General features: G+C 37.3%; 1 protein-coding gene across 3 annotated transcripts; it reads left to right on the top strand.

The window, feature by feature from the left end:
• The first annotated feature begins 73 nt into the window (after positions 1 to 73).
• On the top strand, positions 74 to 18,294 carry INPP5K (inositol polyphosphate-5-phosphatase K). 3 transcript variants are annotated; one of them, XM_010573610.1, is made up of 13 exons: positions 74 to 233; positions 2,771 to 2,878; positions 3,568 to 3,676; positions 6,630 to 6,746; positions 7,087 to 7,259; positions 8,745 to 8,856; positions 9,427 to 9,536; positions 10,127 to 10,153; positions 11,884 to 12,076; positions 12,321 to 12,458; positions 13,001 to 13,084; positions 14,356 to 14,460; positions 15,576 to 18,294. In XM_010573610.1, the coding sequence occupies exons 1-13, from the start codon at positions 187 to 189 to the stop codon at positions 15,672 to 15,674; spliced, it is 1,422 nt and encodes a 473-aa protein (XP_010571912.1). In that variant the 5' UTR covers positions 74 to 186; the 3' UTR covers positions 15,675 to 18,294. The 3 variants fall into 3 exon arrangements, with proteins under 3 accessions (XP_010571912.1, XP_010571913.1, XP_010571914.1); XM_010573611.1 differs by lacking the exon at positions 10,127 to 10,153; XM_010573612.1 differs by lacking the exons at positions 10,127 to 10,153; positions 14,356 to 14,460.
• The last annotated feature ends 4,226 nt before the right edge of the window (positions 18,295 to 22,520 follow it).

Raw genomic sequence — 22,520 nt, 5'->3', positions numbered from 1 at the left:
CCGCCGTTGCGCAGCCCCGCCCCGCCCTCCGTCACGCGGGCCAATGGGCGCCCAGCGCTGCCGGCAGCGGGCGCGTCGCCGCTGAGGGGAACGAGGAGGCCGCGGGCCGGGCCGGGCCCGTCTGGGTGAGGCCGGGGCCTTTGCTGTCCCCTTCGCAATCGCTTCCTGACTGGAAGCCCTGGGGGAATGGAGCCTGCGGGCTCGGAGCAGCGCGGCGCCGTCAGGGAGCTGAGGTGAGCGGTCGGGGGCGGAGGGGCGGCTCGGCGTGAGGGCGCGGGTCTTGAGGGCGGCTTTTGCGAGGACGGGAGAAAAGTAGCTAAGTCGTTACGCAATTAGCTCGGAATTAGCGAAGCTTGTGTTTCTGCTTATTAGCAGGGAGTTATACTAATTGGCGATGTTGCGTAGTCATTGGAAATAGAGAAGAAAAGCTGATTTTCTGATTTGGAGGCGTCGGTACTGGAGTCGTTTCAGGGAGGCTTATTGAGTGTTGTTTGGGTCCTCAGGACTTTGCAGAGACCTACTTACGTTTCATGAGGGCAAGATCTACTGCGCTTGCTGTTAATCTACCTAGTGTCTCAAATCTGTCGCTTTTCGTGAGGAGGAAGGAGCTTAATAAATCTTTGGCGTCTGCTTTTGCGGTGTGTTTACGTTGTGTCTCGCACTGTGGGCTTGGTTCGCTAGAGAAATCTGCTTAAAGGGTAGTTGAGTGGTTGTCTATAACACGAAAATAAAAAAAAAAAGCAAACACAAAAACAACCAACGAACACTAACGCTTGCTCAAAGATCTTAAAAGTCATCTTAACGCAGTATTATAAACACTATGACCCTAAAAAATTCTCTGCTATTAAATCATTTCAGGAGTCAGTGACACTAAATAATATATTCAGTAGTTTGCTCATATTTAGGAATGTGTTTGCAGAAAGCATATTTGAGGCTGTACTCTAGTGGTACTGAATGCTTCCAGAATAGTTTGAGCAGTATTGTCTTCTCTTTAGTAAAGGATGTTCTTGTGTCATCATACAAAAATTGGTATCGCTCTAGTCTCCCCTCTTTACTGTGGGTAGTACTTGTACGGCCTTGTGAAGTAGTTGGGAGCATCAGTAGACCTTTGGGACAGCATAATGCTGTAGGTTATTTGCTATGCGGATGCATGTACCTTCCTCACTATTAAGTTTTTCCTGCAGACATAGTCATAACCTGCAGTGACACTGAATTATTAAGGATGTTCTTGAATTTTTTACAAGTATTTTTTCTTTTGGTGTACATTCTAGCACTGCAGCCTTTCCTGTGTTCTTATCAGTAGTGTGGATACTGGGCACTTTGAGGAATTTAATTTCTGTCAGTAATGACGGATGACTTCAATATTACTTCAGTTTTGTTTAATCGGATAATTGTCTTATGAAATTAGTAACTGGAGAGTGTTCCCAAGTGATACATCTCTGATGGCAGAATTAGATCAGCAGCCTCTCCCCCCCCCCCCCCCAAACTGTTTTTTAAATAGCTTTTGGCTGACTTCAGTGTAGCCTTACAGAAAGTATGGATCATTTTAGTCTGGTATGCAAGGTCACTTTCCAGCCCTTCCACATACATTGCGTGTCACCTTGAGCAGGCGGTTGATTGGGGGATAAAAATATGGACCTAATAATGGATGTATTGGTGGGATTCACTGTTTAACTATCAGTGTTTATAAGGTCCTTCTAGGACCCTAAGCTGGATGGAAAATTAACAGCTTATTATTTTTTAAGCCTGTCTGACATGTAACAAGATTGATGGTAAAGTGAATCCCTTTTTAGAAGCTCTGATACTGAAATTACCAGCTTGCAAAAAACAACAGACAAGTCCTATAATGTGCAAATATTTCTGACAGTGCTTGGAGGAGCAGTAGCTTTGGTTTTGGTCAGAACTGTGTATTTGTATGTCTGGGAGCTGGAGATTATATTTCTACTGCCTGCAGATGGAGGCACATGATTGATTCAAATCAACAATAAATTCTTTTCAATCTTGAGCTTATGGAATTAACCACATTAAATCTATTATGAAGAAACAATTCACTGTGGGAGGTAGGATGTGATTGCAGCTTTTGTAACAACCCATTGAGTGTGGTGGTAATGCTACAGTTTTTTTCAGCGTTGCTGCATCTACATTTGTCCTTTTGCCTGAGAAGCAATGCTGAATTTCACGAGTGGAAACTTGATCTGGAAGACCCTTAGCCATCTGTTTCTTTTATACTTAGGATTTTAATGGGCTAGTCCTTCAGAGTATAGTTACTCTTTTCTTTTGAGCAAATGGCATCCTTCAGTAGTGAAGATGCATTTCAAGATTCAGCAGCCCTCTCCCTAAATGATTTAGAAAGCCTGCACAACTTCCGCAGCCGGTCTGCGAGTATCAGCAGCACAGGGTCTAGTGGCCGTTTGCAGCTCCGTCAACGAGTAGCCCAGCTTATGGCTTGTGTAGAGGACATCAGCTCGGATGATGACATTCATGAAGAAGTGTCTCGCACTCTAGATGAAGCTTTCCTTATCTGGGGGAAAAAGCTGAAGGATAAGTGGCAAGAGTTCAGGTTTTGTTCCCTCTAGTTGATTGTTTTTGTGATGGTGGTGGTTTTTTTAATGCTAGCTAATAAATAGATTTCTGATTGAAGAAAAGTGACAGAAAATCTTTGTTTTCTGTAGATGGAAATTCTATGGGGAAATTAGACGCTCTTAGGGTTGGTTACCTGTTTGTGTTTCAGTTTTAGCATTGTTTTTTTGTGATTTTTGTTTGTTTGTAGACTACACTTAGTTACTTGGAATGTGGGCACAGCTTCTCCACCTCCTGATGTCACTAGTTTACTTCAGCTCAATTCACTGGGCCCAACTATGGATATGTATGTTATAGGGTAAGTATATATTAAAGAACTTGCTTTTGTTTATTGCAAAACTGCTAAGTCTTAACAGCTTACTGTCTGTTCTGGAAGGACTGTGCAATGTGAATCACTGCCTCGGAGACGGTTTAACATTATTGCTAACAGAAGGTGAAGACTAGAGTTAGTGACTTAAAACAGAGGTGATTTATAACAAGAGAATCTTCTCTCCTTTCTGCTGTTGTTTTGTGACAAAATACAGAATATCTTTTTTCTAAACACACAAAAAGGTTTTGGCTGCTGTTTTCTTTGCTGGCACATAGAGGCATATTCATTTTGATGTGAAAGTTATCCAAAATTCAGCTTGTTTTAAAGAAATTACTGCAAGCTTATTAGGCACAATCTGCCATCATGTTTTCCAGATTTCCTGGAAATTTTAAAGACCTGACAGCCAGGTTATTTGTCATTACGTATCTTGAGTCTAACATTGTCCTAAACTCTGTTTTCAGGTGTATATAAGCTCCTTTAACTTTGCTTATGTCAGTGTTAGATGTGTTAGACCTGTGGATGGGTTAAACTGCTTGTATATGAGAAACTGAACAGCAAGAAATTTCTGACTTATGCTGAGAGAGGTCTGTTAGGATGTTGTGGCCTGTGTTCTGGAAAGGTTATATGAATTCTGTCAAAACCAAATGATACAGTGTGAGTAATCTTGATGTATTCAGCTTACAGGAGGTGAACTCAAGAATCACAAATTTTCTGTCTGACTTGGCATTTGATGATCCATGGAGCATTTTTTTCATGACTGTATTGTCTCCATTGGGATATATCAAGGTAATTGTTTACATCTCTTCAGTGTCACAGCATGAAGGAAAATGTCTTCCCCAGACATTCCCCATTCAGACTTTTTTTTTTTTCCCCTCAAACTCTCCATAAAAGATAAGTTAGTTGATGGTGTTTTTTGCAGGTGTCAGTCACTTCCATAGTTACACATATGTTAGAAGTGATTCTTCATCATGCTTTTGTGTTCCTGGTTTGTTGATAAAGGCAATTGTAATTTTTCTCTATTAATAATGATGTCCTTAATTTTAGCTGTAAAAATTTGACATACGTTTTTTTCATTTCTCATTTGGAATAATTGGGCAGTTTTGATGCTTTTGCAGCTCAGATGACAAACAGCAAGAAGTTGTTCAGATATACTGGCAATGGCCTGTATAAGTGCTGCAGAATTGTGTGATGAACAGAAAAATACTCCTGTCGTAGTAAAAGTGCATTCTCAAGGAACAGAGTAATGAAGGTTATTTAAAATGAAATGTGATGTAAACTTACACTCAATAGCATATTTCTTGTGGCCACAATATCTCTATCTCTCTCTTGTTTGTAGAAAATTTTTTTGCTCTGTGAAATATTGGGGAACTGTATTGTGATGCTTCTAATGTAGTCTGCTTAAGTACCTGCTTTCCCTATAAATATCCCAAGCAATGGCAGTGATTTTCGTTAAGATTGGTAAGGTTTCTTTTTCTTTTTTTTTCCAACTTGTTTGCAGGTGAAAATAAATTGCATATATGTAAAACAGGATTTTAGTGGGTATATATATTTTTCTGAGGACTTTATTTTTGATTGAAGACCTAGAACATTGTATGGTAGTTTAAATTACAAGATTTTTGGTAATATCTGGGGCATAAGATCAGCTAAAGTACTAGCTATTTTAATAATGCAAACAATAAACATAGGAGGATATCCTGAATTTCTTTAATAAAAAGATATTAAAAGCCTTTTGAATGTTGTATTGGTTTTCCAAGTCAAGCATTATTTCAGGGTGATTTTGCTGAGATGATTGTATTATCTGCATGCTAATCAGACTCGGTAGTTGTGCCATTCTTTTAACTGTAATTAAACAAAACAAAGGACCCATTGGGAATTATAAAAAGGAAAAAAAAAACCATTGTTCATTCTAGTGTTAGTCATTGCTGATAAAGATTCAAAATCTGGCTGTGGGCTGACATTCAGGCCCTATATACAGACAGTTAAAAAGAATTCCTAGTGGTACGCATGGTTGATTTTGAATTCTAATTTATAAATGCGACACTTTGGACGCACTAATGAATGGATGCTGCCACCTAATGGTTTTCAGCAGGACTTGGTTAGCGCTAATAATAAGGGCACTGTCAGGCCAGGTCAAAATCAAAACAGGCAGTGAGGACACCTTATGCTAGGACTTATCTGGGAAGTTGGCTGAGGAGAGGAACAGTTACCCCTTCTTTGCTGACTTGTGACGAGGTTGGGTGTAGAGGGGTAGTTGTCGTCCTTGGGGCATGTCCCACACCTCCTTGTCCCTTCAATAACTGGGTCCATTTTCAGTGTTAAGTTGGTTGGAGTCAGTCAATTCTTTCACCATAAAGAGAATCACGTCCCCACTATGAAAGGTCTTTGCTTGATTTGGCATTACATACTGGTGGGACTAGTGCTAGTTCCAGCAGAGGAGGGATCCATTGTGTTTTGACATTCAAGACTACAGAGAGAAGAGTTTTCATATGGATCTTAAGGAATGTCTGGGGACTGGCCCACAGCAGAATGAAATGTAGCAAATAATAAAGGGAACTGAAAGATCTTGGTATCACATGGACATAATTACAGAAAGGAGAATGCTGGTTACACCAAATGTCTGATCAAATACAGATATTTATGCATTATCTAGTAATTGTGATCCATCATTTCAATATCCTGTTTAGTATTTTGTTGGGTTCAAGGACAATGAAAACATTAGCATATATTCTGTAATCATTTAATTATGTAGATATGGAGGCAAAGAAAGGAGGAGTTCTGTTTTAAATTTTGGGCTGTGCTTGTGTACTTCTCCAGCAGTTGTGTAGTCAGTGTTATTCTTAATATCAGGTTTTATTCTAATGTAGTCTTTCTCTAAGTTCATCCAGCATAAAATTGAACTATAATTAGTTTATTTCAATGGCTGTATTTTAAATTGAATCATTATCACTAAAACAAACAGTTAAAATTAATTTTGTGTCTCATGCCAGGAACATTGTAAAGTTCATAGATTTTTAATGAAGAACATCTTTGTTAGACTATTTCCACACACGCACAAAAAAAAAACCCAAACCACAAAAAACGCCCAGTATCTTAAAGCTTAAACAGTGTCTTAGGTGCTCCCTAAGCATCTTTGCTTTGGAAGTGTTTGGTAAATCAGTTTTTACAGGCATTGCAGGCAAGAGTTACTGCTACTTGCAGTTCATTGTTTTTGCAAATGCCTAGAATTAGCCGCTGTGCTTTTTAGGCATTTTAATGGCATTTAGAATGATTAGTTATATGCTGAAGGATGTTTCAATTTGAAAAACTTGCTCCTGTTGGAGGACTTCTAGGTATGCACTATTAAGATTATAGGTGAAAAATCAAGGATTTGGTTCTTCATGAACAGGTTGCTTAAAGCTCACAAGAGGCTGGTGAGGCAGAAGAAAGGTCCTTAAAGATGTTTGGGCAAATACATGTTCTGAGGTCAACTTCAGATTTGTAATATACTGTTACAACTAATGTTAATTAGTTGAGAGATTCATCAAAATTGTTTATAAGCAAGTCTACTGTAAGAATGTATTCTTTACAGCGCTGAAATGCATCTGCATTTATTGTGTCATAGTACTGAAGCCTGGCTTGGCGTGGGAATTGCATGTCTTCTGCTATGGCATTCTTCGCCTAAAAGCTCCTATGAAGTAGGCCCAAGGAATTCCAGATACCTTCCTGAAAATGACCATTCCCTCTTTCCTATCTCTTCCAGCTCTCCTCTGTTCGCATGCAGGGATTACTACTTCTGGTCTTTGTGAAGCATATCCACCTTCCTTTCATACGAGACATTCATACCCACTACACACGCACAGGCCTGTATGGATACTGGGTAAGGAAGTATCTGAGACTTGATTGCCTTGGTTACTTATGCTTACGGTGGTGTGTGCCTCTAAATGGCTTCATGGTGGGAGAGAGTGGGTTTATGGTTTACTTAAAAATTAATAAACTGACAAGCAGTGAGACTCACTTGTTTGAACCTTGTATGCAAGCATGCAGCACAGAACATAATTTTACCGGTTTATTAGCTGATATACAACAACTTATGTTGGAAAAAATTCTATTAATTTAAATCTAAATAGCAAGATTTAAAAATTTATAGGTATTGTTAATAGTTACATTTGCAGGTGTTGACTATAGTTTCAGAGATCGTTATTCATCTTCCATACCAGGGGAACAAAGGAGGAGTCACTGTCCGCATGTCCCTCTATGGTCATACAATTTGTTTCATGAACTGCCACTTGCCAGCTCACATGGAGAATACAGAGCAGCGATTGGATGACTTTGAGAAAATTCTGGAAATGCAGTTTGAAGGAGAGAATATTCCAAGTACCTTGGATCATGAGTGAGTTGTTGAGACCCTATTCTGTCTGTGTTGTTTTTATCTGTTATGGGGTAAACTTGTGCACTAGAGTGTTTTGGTTTTGGAGTTTTCATCCATTATTTTTATTTTAAATGTTTTTTTCAGCCCTGACCCTGAATCCTGGGAGGAAAAGGTAACCTGGAAGATGGAGTTCTATTTTGCAAGACTGTTCTCTTCCAGTCTTGAATGACATTAAATGTACTGCACGTGTCATGTGCTGGAGAGCTTTAGAAGCTAAAGCCCGTTTATACCAAAAACCCGTTAGATCACTATTAAATGTTTATCTTCCTCCATTTTTTTAGGAGATTTGTGTTACGTTTTGGATTGGTTTTATTCCTACTGAAATAGGAATATTCAGCCTTTAAAACCTTGATTGATGATTTCTGTAGCTATATGAATTACACTTCCCTCAGGTGTCTCACAAAAAAAAAAAACCCAAACCCCAAAATAAACCTGATTTGGGCCACTAATTGAGCTCTTGTTCCTTAATTCTGCAGGAATTATTTGTATGTTCCTTTGTTTTCATGTGCTAGAGTCTAAATATGGTAATAGAACCATTTAAAACAGGGTTGAGAAAAACATTTTAGTTTGGTAATTTATTTTTTTATATATCCATAAAACTGCCAGGACAGATAAATCCAGAATAGGTATGTAATATCACTAGTTCATTAGAATTAGATAAAATGTATGACACATGACTTTCAAAATCACTACTTTTCCTGCCTTAGTATAAGTGTTTGATATTTCATGTGTTTCAATTTAATGTGTTTCATTTTCTTGATTATGTACATGGGCATGTACCAAATCACCTACTGTTGTCTTCTAAGAAGAAATTACAAATTGAAATAAAAATTTTGTTTTCGTAAGATCAAGTTTGGGGTATCCATGCCTGAACAAAACATTGAAAGTAAGGATTTTCAAAGAGAAGTTAATTTAGTTGAAGAAACAGCTTTCCTGTTGTTTAAAACATACGCTGCACTGCTTCGTAATAATAACTTTCTTTCCTAATAACTATAGAACACTTACTATGTATCCCTGCTTTCCCAAGGCGCTAAACCAGAGCTCTGAGTTAGTGGATTAACATAACCAGCTTGTCTATCGGTCAAGAATTTTGTGAATTGTTTTACCTACTGTTAAAATTTAGTTCTAAATCTGTCTCTAATAGAGATGTAAGTCATTAGGAGACTCAGGAGAAGTTAATACCCAGGCAATAATGAGCAACCGGCAAGAATGCAAGGGACTTAATTTACTATTTCAATTCCTTTAAATTTTTTGTTTAGCACCAGGTTATCCCTGTGTAAGCTTATCTATAACAACTTCATGTTTGTGTTTAAGCTGTTTAGATTAAGTAATATAAGTGATTAGAGCACTAATTACCATAATGGCTTATATTCTATTGAATTCTTCCCTTGTGTTAATGGATTCCTATAAACCTTCCTTGGGTTTTTGCTTTTCCATTTTCTTAAGTGTTCTCTTCTGGTTTGGAGATCTAAACTTCCGGATAGCAGATTATGGCATACATTTTGTCCGAGAATCAATAAATAACAAGCGTTACAATCTGCTGTGGGAAAAGGACCAGGTATGTTGTCTTAATCTGTTTGGGGGTTTTGTTTGTTTTGTTTTTAATGCATACAAACACAACACGGCCATTAACATTACTACCTCTTGAGTTTTTAATTTCTATTAAAGAACACAAATTCAGGGTAGTCATGAGGTGGAACAGACCTAGCTGTTCTCTCTCTCACTTTTCAGTCGTAACTCCACGTTAATTGCAGAATTTTTCTGCTTTTGTTTAGTTTCTTACTCATTTACAATGTTCATGTTTTACTGAAGCTTTCTTTGAACTTTATGGCTTGTGAATTGTTCCTCACCTTAAATTCTCCTCCTTTTTTCTTCTCCCAAGCATTATTTTTAAGAGAAGCTTATTCTAGAATTTGTTTTGAGTCAAACTGCTACAAAACTTTTAAACAGATCCTGTCAAGAGTTCTGGCAGTAACAAAGAGGAACTTCTGAATTTATCTTTCCAAATACGTTGTACTGACAGATGTTGAATTCTTCTTGGAACATGCTTTCTCATCTCCTTTCCCAATTGTCCTTTAAACTCTGTTTTTTAAACATAATCTTTAAAAGTTACTTTTTATTTCTGCAGTTAAATATGGCAAAAAAGAAGGAAGCATTTCTTCAGGAATTCATAGAGGGTCCTCTGCAGTTTAAACCCACCTACAAGTTTGACCTTTATTCGGATGTATATGATACAAGGTAAAAGCATAATAAGATGAGTTTAGACATGGAATATTAGAGTGAGTGTGGTGCTTGACTAAATATCACTTCAGTAAGCAAATCTGAATTTCCTGAATATACTGGTTAACTGGGGCTATTGGGCTATTCTGTTAGGCTCATTCAGTAGTCGGACCTGAATAAATGAATATTTCTGGCTGAAGAAGCCTGAGTCAGCTGATTGAAGGAGGGAAGTAGTGAAAGAACCCAGCTTTCTTTTTGGAAAGACTAGTTTAACAGAATAAACCAGTGCTTGTTTAAGCCACTTTTTTTCTTCTTTAATACTAAAAGTGCCCATTGGTTGTCAGAAATAAGCAAAAGGAAAAGAGTAATTGTCTACAATTTTAATTTTCCTTCTCTGTTTAAGCATTTCATTTGATACTGCTGGTATTTGAAAATAAATGTCAATGTGTCTTTATAAATTAATTTTAAGTTGGAAATGGAGTAGTTTAAGTTTCCAGAGTTTTTTCTGACACTAAAGTTTGTTGTTAAGCATTAGTCTTATGTTTCAACAGAAGGATAAGTTCCTGTCCAAACAGGGGTTTTGTACTGATCTTTTTCTTTACTTCCAGAGAGCAGAAGTCCCTGTTTTGGTTTAAGTAAGAAGAGAACTTTCTGGATTTCATAGATTTGTAAATATTTCAGAATCAAAACAATGCTCCTTCCCGAGCTTTTGATTTGATTTTTGTGAAATATTTGAAAATCAGATGACAGCTGATTTTCTTCAGGGATTTTTCTGAACCTGTCTGAAAGCTGTAGTGTTATCTACTCTGCTGTTGCACTTAATATTGCAAGTTTATTCATTTGGATCCAAAGACATTTTGCTCCCTAATTGAGCATGAAGAAATATAATGGGACCAGCACTAAATCCATTTAACAAAAAACACTTGTAATAATCCAAAACTAGGCATTCTAAGAATGATTCATAGCCTAATAGTTTGTATTGGCTCATTTAAAGAACAAGAAGTATGCTTATGCATACTGTGTGCATTCTGCTGTTGTTAAAGCTAGCAGAGGTATTATGGTCAGATGGGGGGTGATCAGTAGACCTCAAGGCAAGCACCCTTGGAAAGTGTGCTTTATATGAAGCACACGGTATTTTGTTATCTTTGATACTTTTTCAATGTGGATTTTCAGGTTTTGTTTCCCATCTAATATGCCGTTTTCTCTAAAATAGTGAGTGTATTAACTTAAGCTGTTCTTCTGATATTTTCTTGCACAGCAGAGCAGACATATGCAGCTCATAAGATTTCTGTCGGTTTATATAATTACTGGAGTAAGTGGGATATGGCCCCTTAGTCATTTAAAATCTTTTCACCTTACTAAAGGTGAATCAGACTTGTAATGGGAAGGGGTAAAACAAAAGTATGTTGAATATGGAACTAAATGGCATTTCCAGTTTATGATGATCTTGATATTCAAAGTTATTAAACTGACAGTTTTCCTTACACATCCTGCTCATTAACATTTATAATTCAATCCAGTCCATTCTAATTCCTCTTCCATAGGGTATGATCTTTTCTCCATTTCAATTTGAAGTGATACATCCATACAGAGAGTTGCTGTTAAGTCTTCTTCCCACTACAGAGAGAACCACGAAACGCTCATGTCTTCTGTTGTTATTGATATGGTATAAAAGGAAACTCTGAATTATGATTACAGTTTGATGTATAGCACAGTTGCAGATTGCAGGCACAACTTTCTTGATTATGGAATTTTTAAAGCCTTTTGTTACGAGACAGCAAATAGCTTGCAAACTTGAAAAGCAGGCTAGTACAATTTAGAGGAACTTTAAATAAAGCATTGCTGTGTCACCTGTGATTAGTATAAGATACCTGTTTGTCCATTTTTTGTTGTTAAAAGAAACTTGTTCTCAAATGTTTTGAATAATATCAAACGTCATTCAGACTCTTCCTACATCTTCCTTAAGTTTATGCCCCTTTTCTCAGAATAACTATACATTTGAAGCTTGGGGCAGTTGCTGTATTATCTCCATGTTCGTGCATGTTTTTATGGAGTGTTTTAGGAGAAAGTATCATTTCCTGTATGAAGCCAACTAACCCATTGAAATGCCCTTCTCCCCTTCATTTTACTCCTCTTTCGGAAACCTATGAAACTTATTTGTGGTAAATGGAGTTGAGCTCAAATTAAGGAAACCTTGGTTGTAAAGCATATTGAACAGAGCTGTAAAATGAAGCTTGGATGTGATTGCCTTCTTTTATTAATATGTATCTGACAGTCTTTTAACTTTGAGTAGATTTTGCACAGTAGTCTTAGCTTTTGGCAACTGTTTTTCTTCTCATTTCATTTTTATCTTACACTCTTGCAGTGAGAAGAAAAGAAAGCCAGCGTGGACCGATAGGATTCTTTGGAGAGTAAAAAATCTCTGCCAGCGTGCATCAAAAGAAGTCGAATTCTCTGAAGAAGAACAGACAATTTCTGTTACTTTGAATAACTATATCAGCCACATGAGCTATGGCATCAGCGATCACAAACCTGTTACAGGAACTTTTGGGCTTGAGGTGCTGTCCCAGTTATGTTATTAAGAAAAAGATTGTTTTACTAAGTGTTGCCTTAGAGAAGTTGGTTTTCTAAACTTTGTAAGTCATAATCTCTGTTTCATTCTGATCATAGTAAAGGCAGGAAATACCTTTCAGGTTATTTCCATTCGAGAGTCCCACAGCAAATGTGCCAGAGAATAACTTGAAAAGAATAACTGAAAGAATGACAGACTTAACTGACTTGAAATTCTGTTCTTTTGTCTAGTTGAAGCCTCTTCTATCAGATCCTTTGATCATACTGAGTCCCGAGGGTGAGTGGAGTGCGGAACATGATGTTCTAATCAGCTATTCCGCAGTGCCTGAATTCCCAAGCAGTGCTTGGGACTGGATTGGACTCTTCAAGGTAATGTTACCACATCATGGCTCTTTACTCCAATGAAGATGGTGAATATGACTGGAAAAGGTAGTTGATAGTCTTCTGTCATGGGACATTGTGATTCTTGCTGGTGCAAAACTCTCTGAAATAGTCGTGTATATTTGATTGCCGTCAGTTTCTGTATGCTGACAGTTTAGTTGCATAGCATGCGAGCTCTTTTGCACTCTTTAAATTCTCTGCTAAGATAATGTGGTGTTTTATTTAAGTAAAATGGTGCAGAAGCTGTGGAAAGGAATTGTCCTCCCCTAATGCCTGCAGTTCAAAAGATCTGTACAGCAAAGAAAGAACAAAAATAAAAGAACGTCAGTGGAAGGGTGAAAGAACAGGGCACTTGCACCATCTCAGAAACAAAAGATTTGTGCATGCCTCCAGAATGTTTTGATCTTACAAGTGAAGTGTTTAATTACTTCAGTGAAGTAGTAAACATCTCTCTCACAACTTTTGAGTTTTCCATGTAGTATGTTTTTTATTTCCTTCAGAAGGCTAATGGTTTGATTCTTTCTTTGCAGGTGGCTTTCAGGCATGTGAATGACTATGTTACTTATGCTTGGGTAGAAGATGATGAAATTTCTTCTAACAAAGACAGTAAACAAGTAAGCCAGTTGTATTTCTTTCTAATGTACTTTCCCATAGCATTCAAGGTCTATTTGTTCCATATCCCCTTCCTCTTATGGGTTCTGTATCCTCCTTCCCAGTCAAAGCTAATTGGGAGTGATATTATTGTTTAAAGGCCTTCTTCTTAATTCTTACTAATTTTCAGGTAGTCTAGCATATGTTCTCAGGTGTGATCATATTGCTTAAGGGAATTGATGAAAAAGAAATTTATTCCTGTAGTGAGTTTTCATTGTATTAAAAAGTACTGTCATTTTATATTTTGGTCAGTTTCTGCTACTGGAATAAGTAACTGGCCATTTTTGCATCTGATTTACAAAGTTGCTCAGTGTATCCTAAATATTTATTGTGTGATTTTTGTTACAGGTTTAAGTACCTAATGTTACTAACACAATTAGTTCCAGGTATCTAATACAGCTACAGATTAGGGTTTCTTAGACTTTTCTTCATTTTGGCTCTTGAGTGTTTTGGTCCCTCTTTAAAAGCTGCTGTCTGTTCCATAGCTTTCTAGTATGATTACCTAAAGTGATTTCAAGCAAACAAACCAACAAACAAAACTTATTTTGAACAAATTATCTGTTTCCAGAGGTATTTATCTGAACAAACAGAAATTCAAATTTAATTTTGAGACACAGTGAGTGCAAGGATGGATGAGATTTTCCAGGCAACAATGGAAAGCAGTTATTTCTTGTTAGAGATTTTGTAAGTTAGCATCAAGTTTACAACAAGAACCCAATTGTATCGTATCAGTATTCCGAATCTGAAAATTTCTCTGATATCATGGTTTCCTATCACTAAGCTTAGAAATCTAAGTACTATGAACGCTGGTTTAGCAGGATACTGTAGGCTGCAGTTCAGGAACCATGGGTCTTCAGGATAGTACAAAATCGAGGTGGAGAGTCTGCTCTGCTGTGTCATGTAACAGCTTATTGCCACCAGGAGGCAGTTCATCTCCCTACTTGCTGCTTGTGTGGCCTTGCTCCTTCCCTTACAGCTCTGGGTTTCTTCTCCCTTCTTGCTGAACCAAGTCAGCTTGCTAACATGGTAAAGGATATTCGCTTTTCCTCCCAGACTTAGTTTTCAGGTGGTTTCATGAGTTATTTCTGTCCTCATCCTTTTCAGCTTACATTTAAAAACTTGCTTCTAAAGTAAATACTGATTTTTATGGTGTCCTGAATGGCAGAGACTGCTTTTTTGTAAGCTTCTTTCTGTGTGGAAATTGCCCATTGCCTATTCTTATTCTTGTTGACAGGTTTACATGAGTGCTGCAGAAATACCTGATATGGGAGGAGAATTTTTGCTTTGTTACTATAGCAATAATTTGCAGTCAATAGTTGGTATCAGCCAGCCTTTTCAGGTAATATATTTGGAAGCTTTGATTAACATTGATGTGTTTTTTATTTCTTTTGCTTTCATATGCAGCTGAACATAGGTGTGTGCAGCTGTACTAATCCTGGGGGAGGTGGCAGCAGAAGTAATTGCAAAGAGGATATATGCTGGCTAACATCCCATAAAAGAATTTGCTGATATGCTAAAAGACTCTGAGTAGCTATTATGGCAACACATTGTAATGAAATAAGGCAGGTTTCTTTCTCTCAGCTTTCATTTTTGGAACTTCAGGCTCTGTCAGTTAGGTCCCTAGTTTCTGTAAAGATGAGAACTCAAATCAACTTAAATGCTGCCAACTTTCTGACAGATTCTAAGTGAACTCTTTGTGTTCCATTCTGTGGCAGATTTGCACGGAAGTGCTTCCTGTATATTTAGTCACTTGAATTTGGGAAAGACAGGGCAGCTGGAACTCAAGTTGTTTGTTTAACAAGCTGCTTTGTTGAATTTCCGAAAGGGTAACTTAACCTGCCCAGACTAGATGAGGTGACCGAGCATTGCTTCTTCTACACAAGCATTTTTTGCTTGTGCATAATTTTCATTTTGTTTGTGCATAATTTTCCATGCTGTTGTGGCTGTGATAATGTGTTGTAGAATGATTTAAAATGGAAGATCTGCAGTGTTGTTGGATGAAGGGTTTTACAAGATTGTGAAACTCCATTACCTTAGGGGATACAGTAATGAAAGTTACTGGGCTGGGTGGTATATCTCAGTGATACTGTTCATATTTTTCTTTCTATATTGGTGAGAAGCATTGCAGAGTCCAGTATTTCAGTTGTCTCTGAGCTTAAGATCTCCCACAAACTCTGCAGGATGATTGTCAGTTGTATGTGGATGTAACACACCATGTGCCTTTCTTTTTGCATGACAATGTTTTGGTATCAGTTTAGTGGGTTTTTACTAGTTTGTTTTTGTTTGGTGGGTTGTTTTTTTTTTAATTCATAATTGCTGTATAGATGCATCACTTTTAATTTTCTCAGTTTCTAGCAAGTATGTAAGACATCTTTATATAATAATGTATTGATAGTACAGAGCAACAGAGTGTTTCTAAATGTGTTAATTTGATAATTACTGTCTGTCTTCTAGATTCAGCCTAACAGAACATTAATAGAAAAGAATCTGACACAGGAAGAGAACAGCTGGATGCAGAAACCTGACAATCTAGAATCACTTGATGAGTTCTGAAGGCAGAAAGGGCATTTAGTGGTCCCAATTCAGGAGTCAGATGATTCTTTATGTCTTAGTGATTATAAGCTTTTACTCTTAGAAGATGGAGTAAGACAGTGCAAGTAAGACAGGTAGGATTGTTCAGAAACTTTGTAAGTTCATAGAAGATAATTTATTGTGAAAACAGATATTTTTATTGTTACAGGGAGAGTAACTCTCTTGCACTGGATGAGAAACGTAAAAATAGCACCGAATGAATGCTGTATGTTTTAAGGTGATAGACATTTCTAATACAATGATTTAACCTAAGTGAGTTGTGATCTGTAATAGATTTTTAGGCTTGCTCCTTTTTTGTAGAGGATACTTTATTTACGATATAATATTTACTATGCTGTAACCACTTAATAATTGATTTCCAAATTTTGAGTTTAAATGAAGTTATTTAAAAAATTATTTATTAGATACAGCTAGTTAGCTTGTTTTAGAATTTTATTTGCCTTTCAAATGTAAGCTAATTACCTTTTGGGAAACACGTGTGGCAACGAGTCACATGAAAACAAAATCTTTGGAGTGTTTAAATTCTCCTTTGGTAATAGATCCCTTTTCTTCATGCCTTACTGATAACTGTAGGATTTTCCAGATCGAGATACATCTATCAAAACACACTTTTCCTGATTTTTTTTTAAATTCTTCTTTTATGAAACAATTTAGCAATTTGCCTGTTGCATTTCTCCCTCTGATTTAAAAAAGCAAAATAAACCCACTTTTATACTAGTCCCTGGCTCAGAGTTAACCAGGATCCCACAATTTTTGAAAGAAATTGCTTAAGTTGAGAAATGCTTTAGCATAGGTGAGCAGACCATAGTTCATGAAGCACTTGTAGGCAAAGATCATGGTACTAAACCCTGATTGTTTTCTGTTGTCATACTGAATTTCAAAAGCTAAAGCCATATTTAAGTACTTCCCTGATACCATCCTGCCACATAATTGCTACACTGACTACGGAGACAATGGGATTATAAATGGGAAATTTCAGTGGAACAAATTCTTTCTTACGGCATAATCTGTGCTACCAAAATTGTAAATCTCTTCAGTTTATAGCAATCGGTCTGCAAAATTTCTGTTTTTCTAGAGGTGCTTAAACCTTAATGGATCCTGTGCACTTGAGGGTGAAGATGGAGTAAGAAAAATCATGTACCTTTAAAAACCTGAAAGGTAGTTAGCTTCAGAAATGGTTTTGTTTCTTGATGAGGAAATGGAGATATTTGGAAAGGATTGGAAGAGGCACCAACATTCCACAGAATCTCAGACTGCAGTGCTGGAAAAGAGCACTTGTGAGTCTCCCATGTTCTAGATACACAGCTTCGAGCTACATACTATTGTATGGTAAGTAAAGTTAGTTAATAATCACTGTCATGTTGGTTATGGATGGAAAAGAGAAAATTCGGTTCAAGTGGAAGAGCAAAGCAAAGGATGATGGTGTGTTTATGTTGGAATATTGCTTCAAAACTGAATGGATTCTTTTTGGCTCTTTTTCTCAAAGCCTTAGTTTTTTTCAGGATTCTTTTGAGATAGAAGGTTAACACCTTGGTATGACATTCGTTTTGCAATTACTTGCTTATATCATTCACTGTAGAAAATCTGTGGTCTGGATGTCTTTGTATACTGTGGAAACTATAACATAGGTTAACTGGTTAGGTAGTTCAGTGTGGGATATAAGAACACTTAGCCTCTAAATTTTAGTCATATCTCAGCTTAATGCTTGGTGTTGGGAACTCTTTCCAGTTTTAAGTAGTGAGGGCAGGTTCAGAGGATACTGTGTTCATTGCATGGATTAAAACTGCCTTGAGGTTTACAGTTTGTACATTCCTATTACACTTTGGAACAATAATAGAAACAGTTTTCACATTTGTACTGGTCTTACAAGAATTTATTTTGCACTGAATCTTTCAGATACGTGACTTTTCATGGCAATTAGGGCATCAGACAAATCCCTACTGAATTGCAAAGAACTTTTGCAGTTCTTGAGTTGTATTCTGCTTCTGATTTTACTTGTGTAACTGTATTACTGTACTCCATGCAAGGAGATTCTGTGGAGAGCTCAAAGAATAGTGGTCTTTGAATTCCAGACCACAGCTGGCGATTTATTGTGGACCAAGATCCAGTTTCTTCTAATCGGGGTGCATCTGCTGTTCATGAGCAGCTCAGAGGGGGAGCCATACAGCTGCTTTACATGGGCAAGAAACTCAAGATCCTTAATGTTGTATGAGAGCTGATAATGCGCTCTCTCAATCACTGGACACAGAAGCTGCATTTTGTAAACTAATCCTTTGAACCACAGGACTTCACTGAAAATGCCCACAGCAGCTGTGATTGAATCCACTTGTGTGTTAGTAGGATGCTGCACAGAACTGTATACTTCTTTCTTAAGTATTATGCACACAGTGGCACTTTTGTTTACTACTGTTACCTATGGTAGCTTTTCAAACTATTCCATGACATGTAATGATGCAATTTCTGATGAAATTTATCTTTCTTAAAACACCTTTAATTGGATGTTATAATCACTGGAAATGTTTTTATACTCACGTGTTTTCTTTTCATGTACCACTAAAATAAATCCTGGCAGTGAAGTGTTCTACATGGCCTCTGTTAATTTGAAGAACGAACACATTGGTTTGCGTGGGGAGGATTAATTCGTGCATGGTAAACTTTCTCCAAGAAACTTTGGTCATGTTTAATGCACAGATACAACAGTATTTTAGAATGGAAATCTGTCAGGAGTAAAATGTGGTAGGGCTTTGGACTGCAAAAGAAGGGCAAGGACAAATACTATTTTTCCTTTGGACAAAGCAGATTAATTTTTTTTTTTTTTCTATTTAAATGGATCCAGTATTAAATGGACTTCTCTTTTGGATTTTCTGTTCCTCCTCCCCCATTGAGGAGGTTTTGATATTTTCATTGTAAAAATGCTCAAGCTGCTTAAGTTGCTTTCTTATTTTTTAAGAACAGGTTCTTCTAATTGCACTTTTTCACAGTGAATTTTTCACAGTGTGATTTGAGATGTCTTTTTTGTCTTTGTGAAAGAACTGCTACATTATACTTCGTATTTTAAATTTTGTATGTTTTAATATAAATTTGCTGTCGAATAATTTCCATCTAAAGGTAACTTTTTGTAATTCATAGAATCACAGAATCATAGAATACCAGGTTGGAAGGGACCTCAAGGATCATCTGGTCCAACCTTTCTTGGCAAAAATTCCCTGCTGTTAGAGAATTTATTTTAAAATAGGAAATATGTCTACCAAGGAATGTTGTCCAGTATACCCTTATTTAACTTCCATATATTTCTGATTCCTAGCTAACCTCAGGATGTGCAGTGTATCATTGCACATAGATAGTTCAGCTCTGTGTAAACAGGAAATATTTCTAAGATGTCTTGCGTGTTTGTTAGACCCTAAAAATACGTTCTGATAAAGACTATTGTTTCTACTACCACTACTTCCTTCTCTGCTCTTGGACACTAAGTGACACTCACATGAACTTGTCTTAATTAATATACTGCAGTGGAAAGGCCAGTTGAACAAAGCTTGAATTAGGTTTTCCTTGAGAGAGGAAACGATACCTTTTTTGAGAACTCTGCATTGCTAACAGGAATATTTCCGATGGCCCTTTCTGTCCGTGGATATAGGGATTCGCTATTTGAAAGTGATGGAAATGAAGCAATTTCTTTTATAATAACAAGATACAGAGATCACAGAAAGTTCCTCGTACTCGTCACTGTATGATGTTATTTAACTTCATAACTCATGCATTAAGCAGATAATGTCCTAGTTTCCTTATACCTGGTTTTTTTTTTTTAACACCAATCTTGCGCGCCCCCCCCCCTTTTTTTTTTTACACCAATCTTGAAAGAGAATAGAGAAAAAGATTTCTGTGTAAAGATGGAAGTGTTTGAGGCCAGTTGTCTATGTGGACAGGTTGCTTTCTTTTATCTTTAACTCTCTTCAGCTGCAAGCTCTAACATTAGAGAGTTGTGTAGTACACAGTAGTGCAGAGTAAGCTATTCTTTGTGTAGTTGCTTTGTTCAGCCAAGGCAATGGCACTTACTACCTGATGAACCTATGCGGTACACATTTAGTTACTCTGGAAACTGATCTACTCAGGAACTATACTGAACTTGTCAGTTCAATTGCTTCAGCTTAAGAAAGATCATGTATCTGTGTACATCCCACCTCCCTGTATTACAGTGGAACTGTTGTCTTCCCCTTACAAGGTTTCTGCAATTAAAAGCATATCTCATATGTGCAATCTAGAAAGGAGCAAGAGAAGTCTATGTGGGAGCATTTGAAGCACAGGTTCTAAGAATCACTGCAGGAAAACAGTGAAGTCGGGGGAAGTATGAGATCTGGGAATGCAGAGTGGTGAGAGGAAATGCGGAGGTGCAGATAAAATTCGGAAAATAAGAATTTACAGGCACCGCAAAATGAAGAAAAATATAATGGCAAACATTTTAACCTGTTAACCATACTTCGTTTGAAACTGACACTTATCAAATACAGACATCAGCCCTAGTAGGGAATCTGTCAGCATTGTTTATCAAATGAGAGCTTTACTGTAACTGTGGTTTTAAAGCCTACTGCTTGGTCTCAGAAGAGACCACACTATGTTCCTCTCTTCCCTCTTCTATTTTGTCCTCTCTTTTATATATACTTTTTTCCTTCAGCCTCTTTCTACTTTCTTTATCCTTTTCTATTTTTCCTTTCTGACTGACCTGTAGCCCATTTCCAGTAGTTTTTTTGCACATAATTCTGGTAGCTGCGTCCCAGAAATCATTCCAGTTAAACAGCTTTGGTGTTCTAGACTACTGATCTTTGTAATTTCTCAATATAGGAAGGATAGATAAGATAGGCCAGGTATTGCTCCATATTACTGAGAGTAGGGTGGTTTTGTCTGGGGAAGTGACAGTGATGGTTTTTTAAAATGTGATTAAAATCTCTCAGTAGAACCGTATATTGGGAACTAACTGGTCAAGGAAATAATTGCTGGACTGTAACAATCTTGTATATAACAGCTGAGGGAAGTATGAGAATAATTCCAGATATGAAACACACAACAGTTACAGGCCATTTCTTTTCAGGTACTGAATAGAATGGTGTTTTCCGTATCTGCTCTTGAATGGCCAGGTGCTTGTTAATCTGAACAAGTAGGTGGCTGTTTTGACAAGCAGTATTATCTGGAATTGGTTTGTAGTAGAGTTGAAAATTCAAATTTGGCTATGCCAAGAAGATAGAAGGAATTGTCTCCTAACAGCAAGTCTTAAAATACCTGATGTTTAGACTGATCTTTTTTTTTTCCCCAGTCACAAGTAGGATATCTGTATCTGTTGGGGGCTGATAGGTCTAGATACTGCCTTCATGGATGACATGACTATAGTGAAGCTCTGTAATTCCACTTAAACCAGTGTTCACCAGATTATTTTTCTCATATTCCTAGTAGGAATTTTTGTGCAGTAATGTGCAAGTTAATTTCCTTTGTCATGATTAGTTAGCTACTCAAGGATTCAATTAATAATGATTTTGTTCTGCAGCAATTTGAAGAACTTCCTGTAGTTACCATGGGAGCAATCAGTATTTTCTCTTGCTCTGTCTCTAAACCAAGTATCTTGGAGGCAAAGATGAAGAATCTTTTCTACGTATAATCTCTTGGTAGGTTTGTAAAGTCTAGCGTGTGATTGTTTCGTGCCAATACCTATGAAACGGCATCCGCAGCAACTTGACTTTTCTAAGTCCGCTGGGACTAAAATGGAACATCAACAAAGTTTGCGGCAATAAACACGAACATAAATTTAGGCTTCTTGGAACTGTCTTGACACATTGTAACTAGTGGAAACTAGTCTTGAACTTAATTGTTGTTTCAGCTCACACCTACACTTAGTATAAATACAGAGGTTCATCTCTTCCTCTCACAACAGGGCTCTGAACCAAAGATTGCAGTTAGTCAAGGTCTTCTCCCAGACTACTCAGGGAGTTCTGCTGCTGTGCTTTGCAATTGGAACTATCCGTAAAGAATAGAGAGATTTACTAACTTACCTTGGAAAAATGGAACTGCAAATTGAACGTATTCCTACAGGAGAAATCATCCGTGTGGTTAGTCGCAATGGAGAACGCAAGACTGTAAGCCTGTTTTTTATTGTTCTCTTTTCCCTTCTTGTAGTGTTTAGTTAAACGATGGCCAACTTAGTCACGATTGTTCTGAACTGAGAAATGCTAGTGCAAAAACAGGAGGCTTCTGCAAGGCTGGTTGGTCATTGGAGTGACTGTAGCTGTGTTGTGAATAGTCTTCTCTTGCTAGGATGAAATTAGAGCAGTGAACATGAATATTAAGTGACTGGGAGTTTAGAAAATGATTAAAGTGTATTTCCTGTAGAAATACTTCAATATACCAAAGTTAGTGTGACTTGCAGTTGGTGTTTGGCCTGACCGTGTTCATTTATCAGAATTCTGGAAGCACTTTCAAACTACAGAGGAAGGGAAGGAGCTTTGAAGAGAGTATTTTGATCCTCTTCAATATTGATTGTCCATGTTGTCACTGGATTCGTGCCCTGAATGTTACAGGAAGGTTCATTCATGAGAAATTCAGTGGTAGAGAAACATATTAACGGACTGTTACTAATAGCTGGAGGAACTGAGTACTCTGTTAACTTGGGACTTTTATTGACCTAGGTTCTGGGTTTGTATGTAAGCAAATGGAAAATCCATGAGCTGATTATTTCCGGTCTGACATGGTGGATGTAAGTAGTTAAAAAGACACAGTACTTCTCTAAGAATAATTTCAGTTTTCAGTACTTGGAATGAATGGTCA

This window comes from Haliaeetus leucocephalus, unplaced genomic scaffold, assembly GCF_000737465.1.
Source record: "Haliaeetus leucocephalus isolate CR32 unplaced genomic scaffold, Haliaeetus_leucocephalus-4.0 Scaffold395, whole genome shotgun sequence".
In the NCBI taxonomy this organism is placed as follows: domain Eukaryota; kingdom Metazoa; phylum Chordata; class Aves; order Accipitriformes; family Accipitridae; genus Haliaeetus; species Haliaeetus leucocephalus.
The sequence above is the reverse complement of the archived record's forward strand: the minus strand, read 5'-3'. Positions and strand labels throughout refer to the sequence as shown.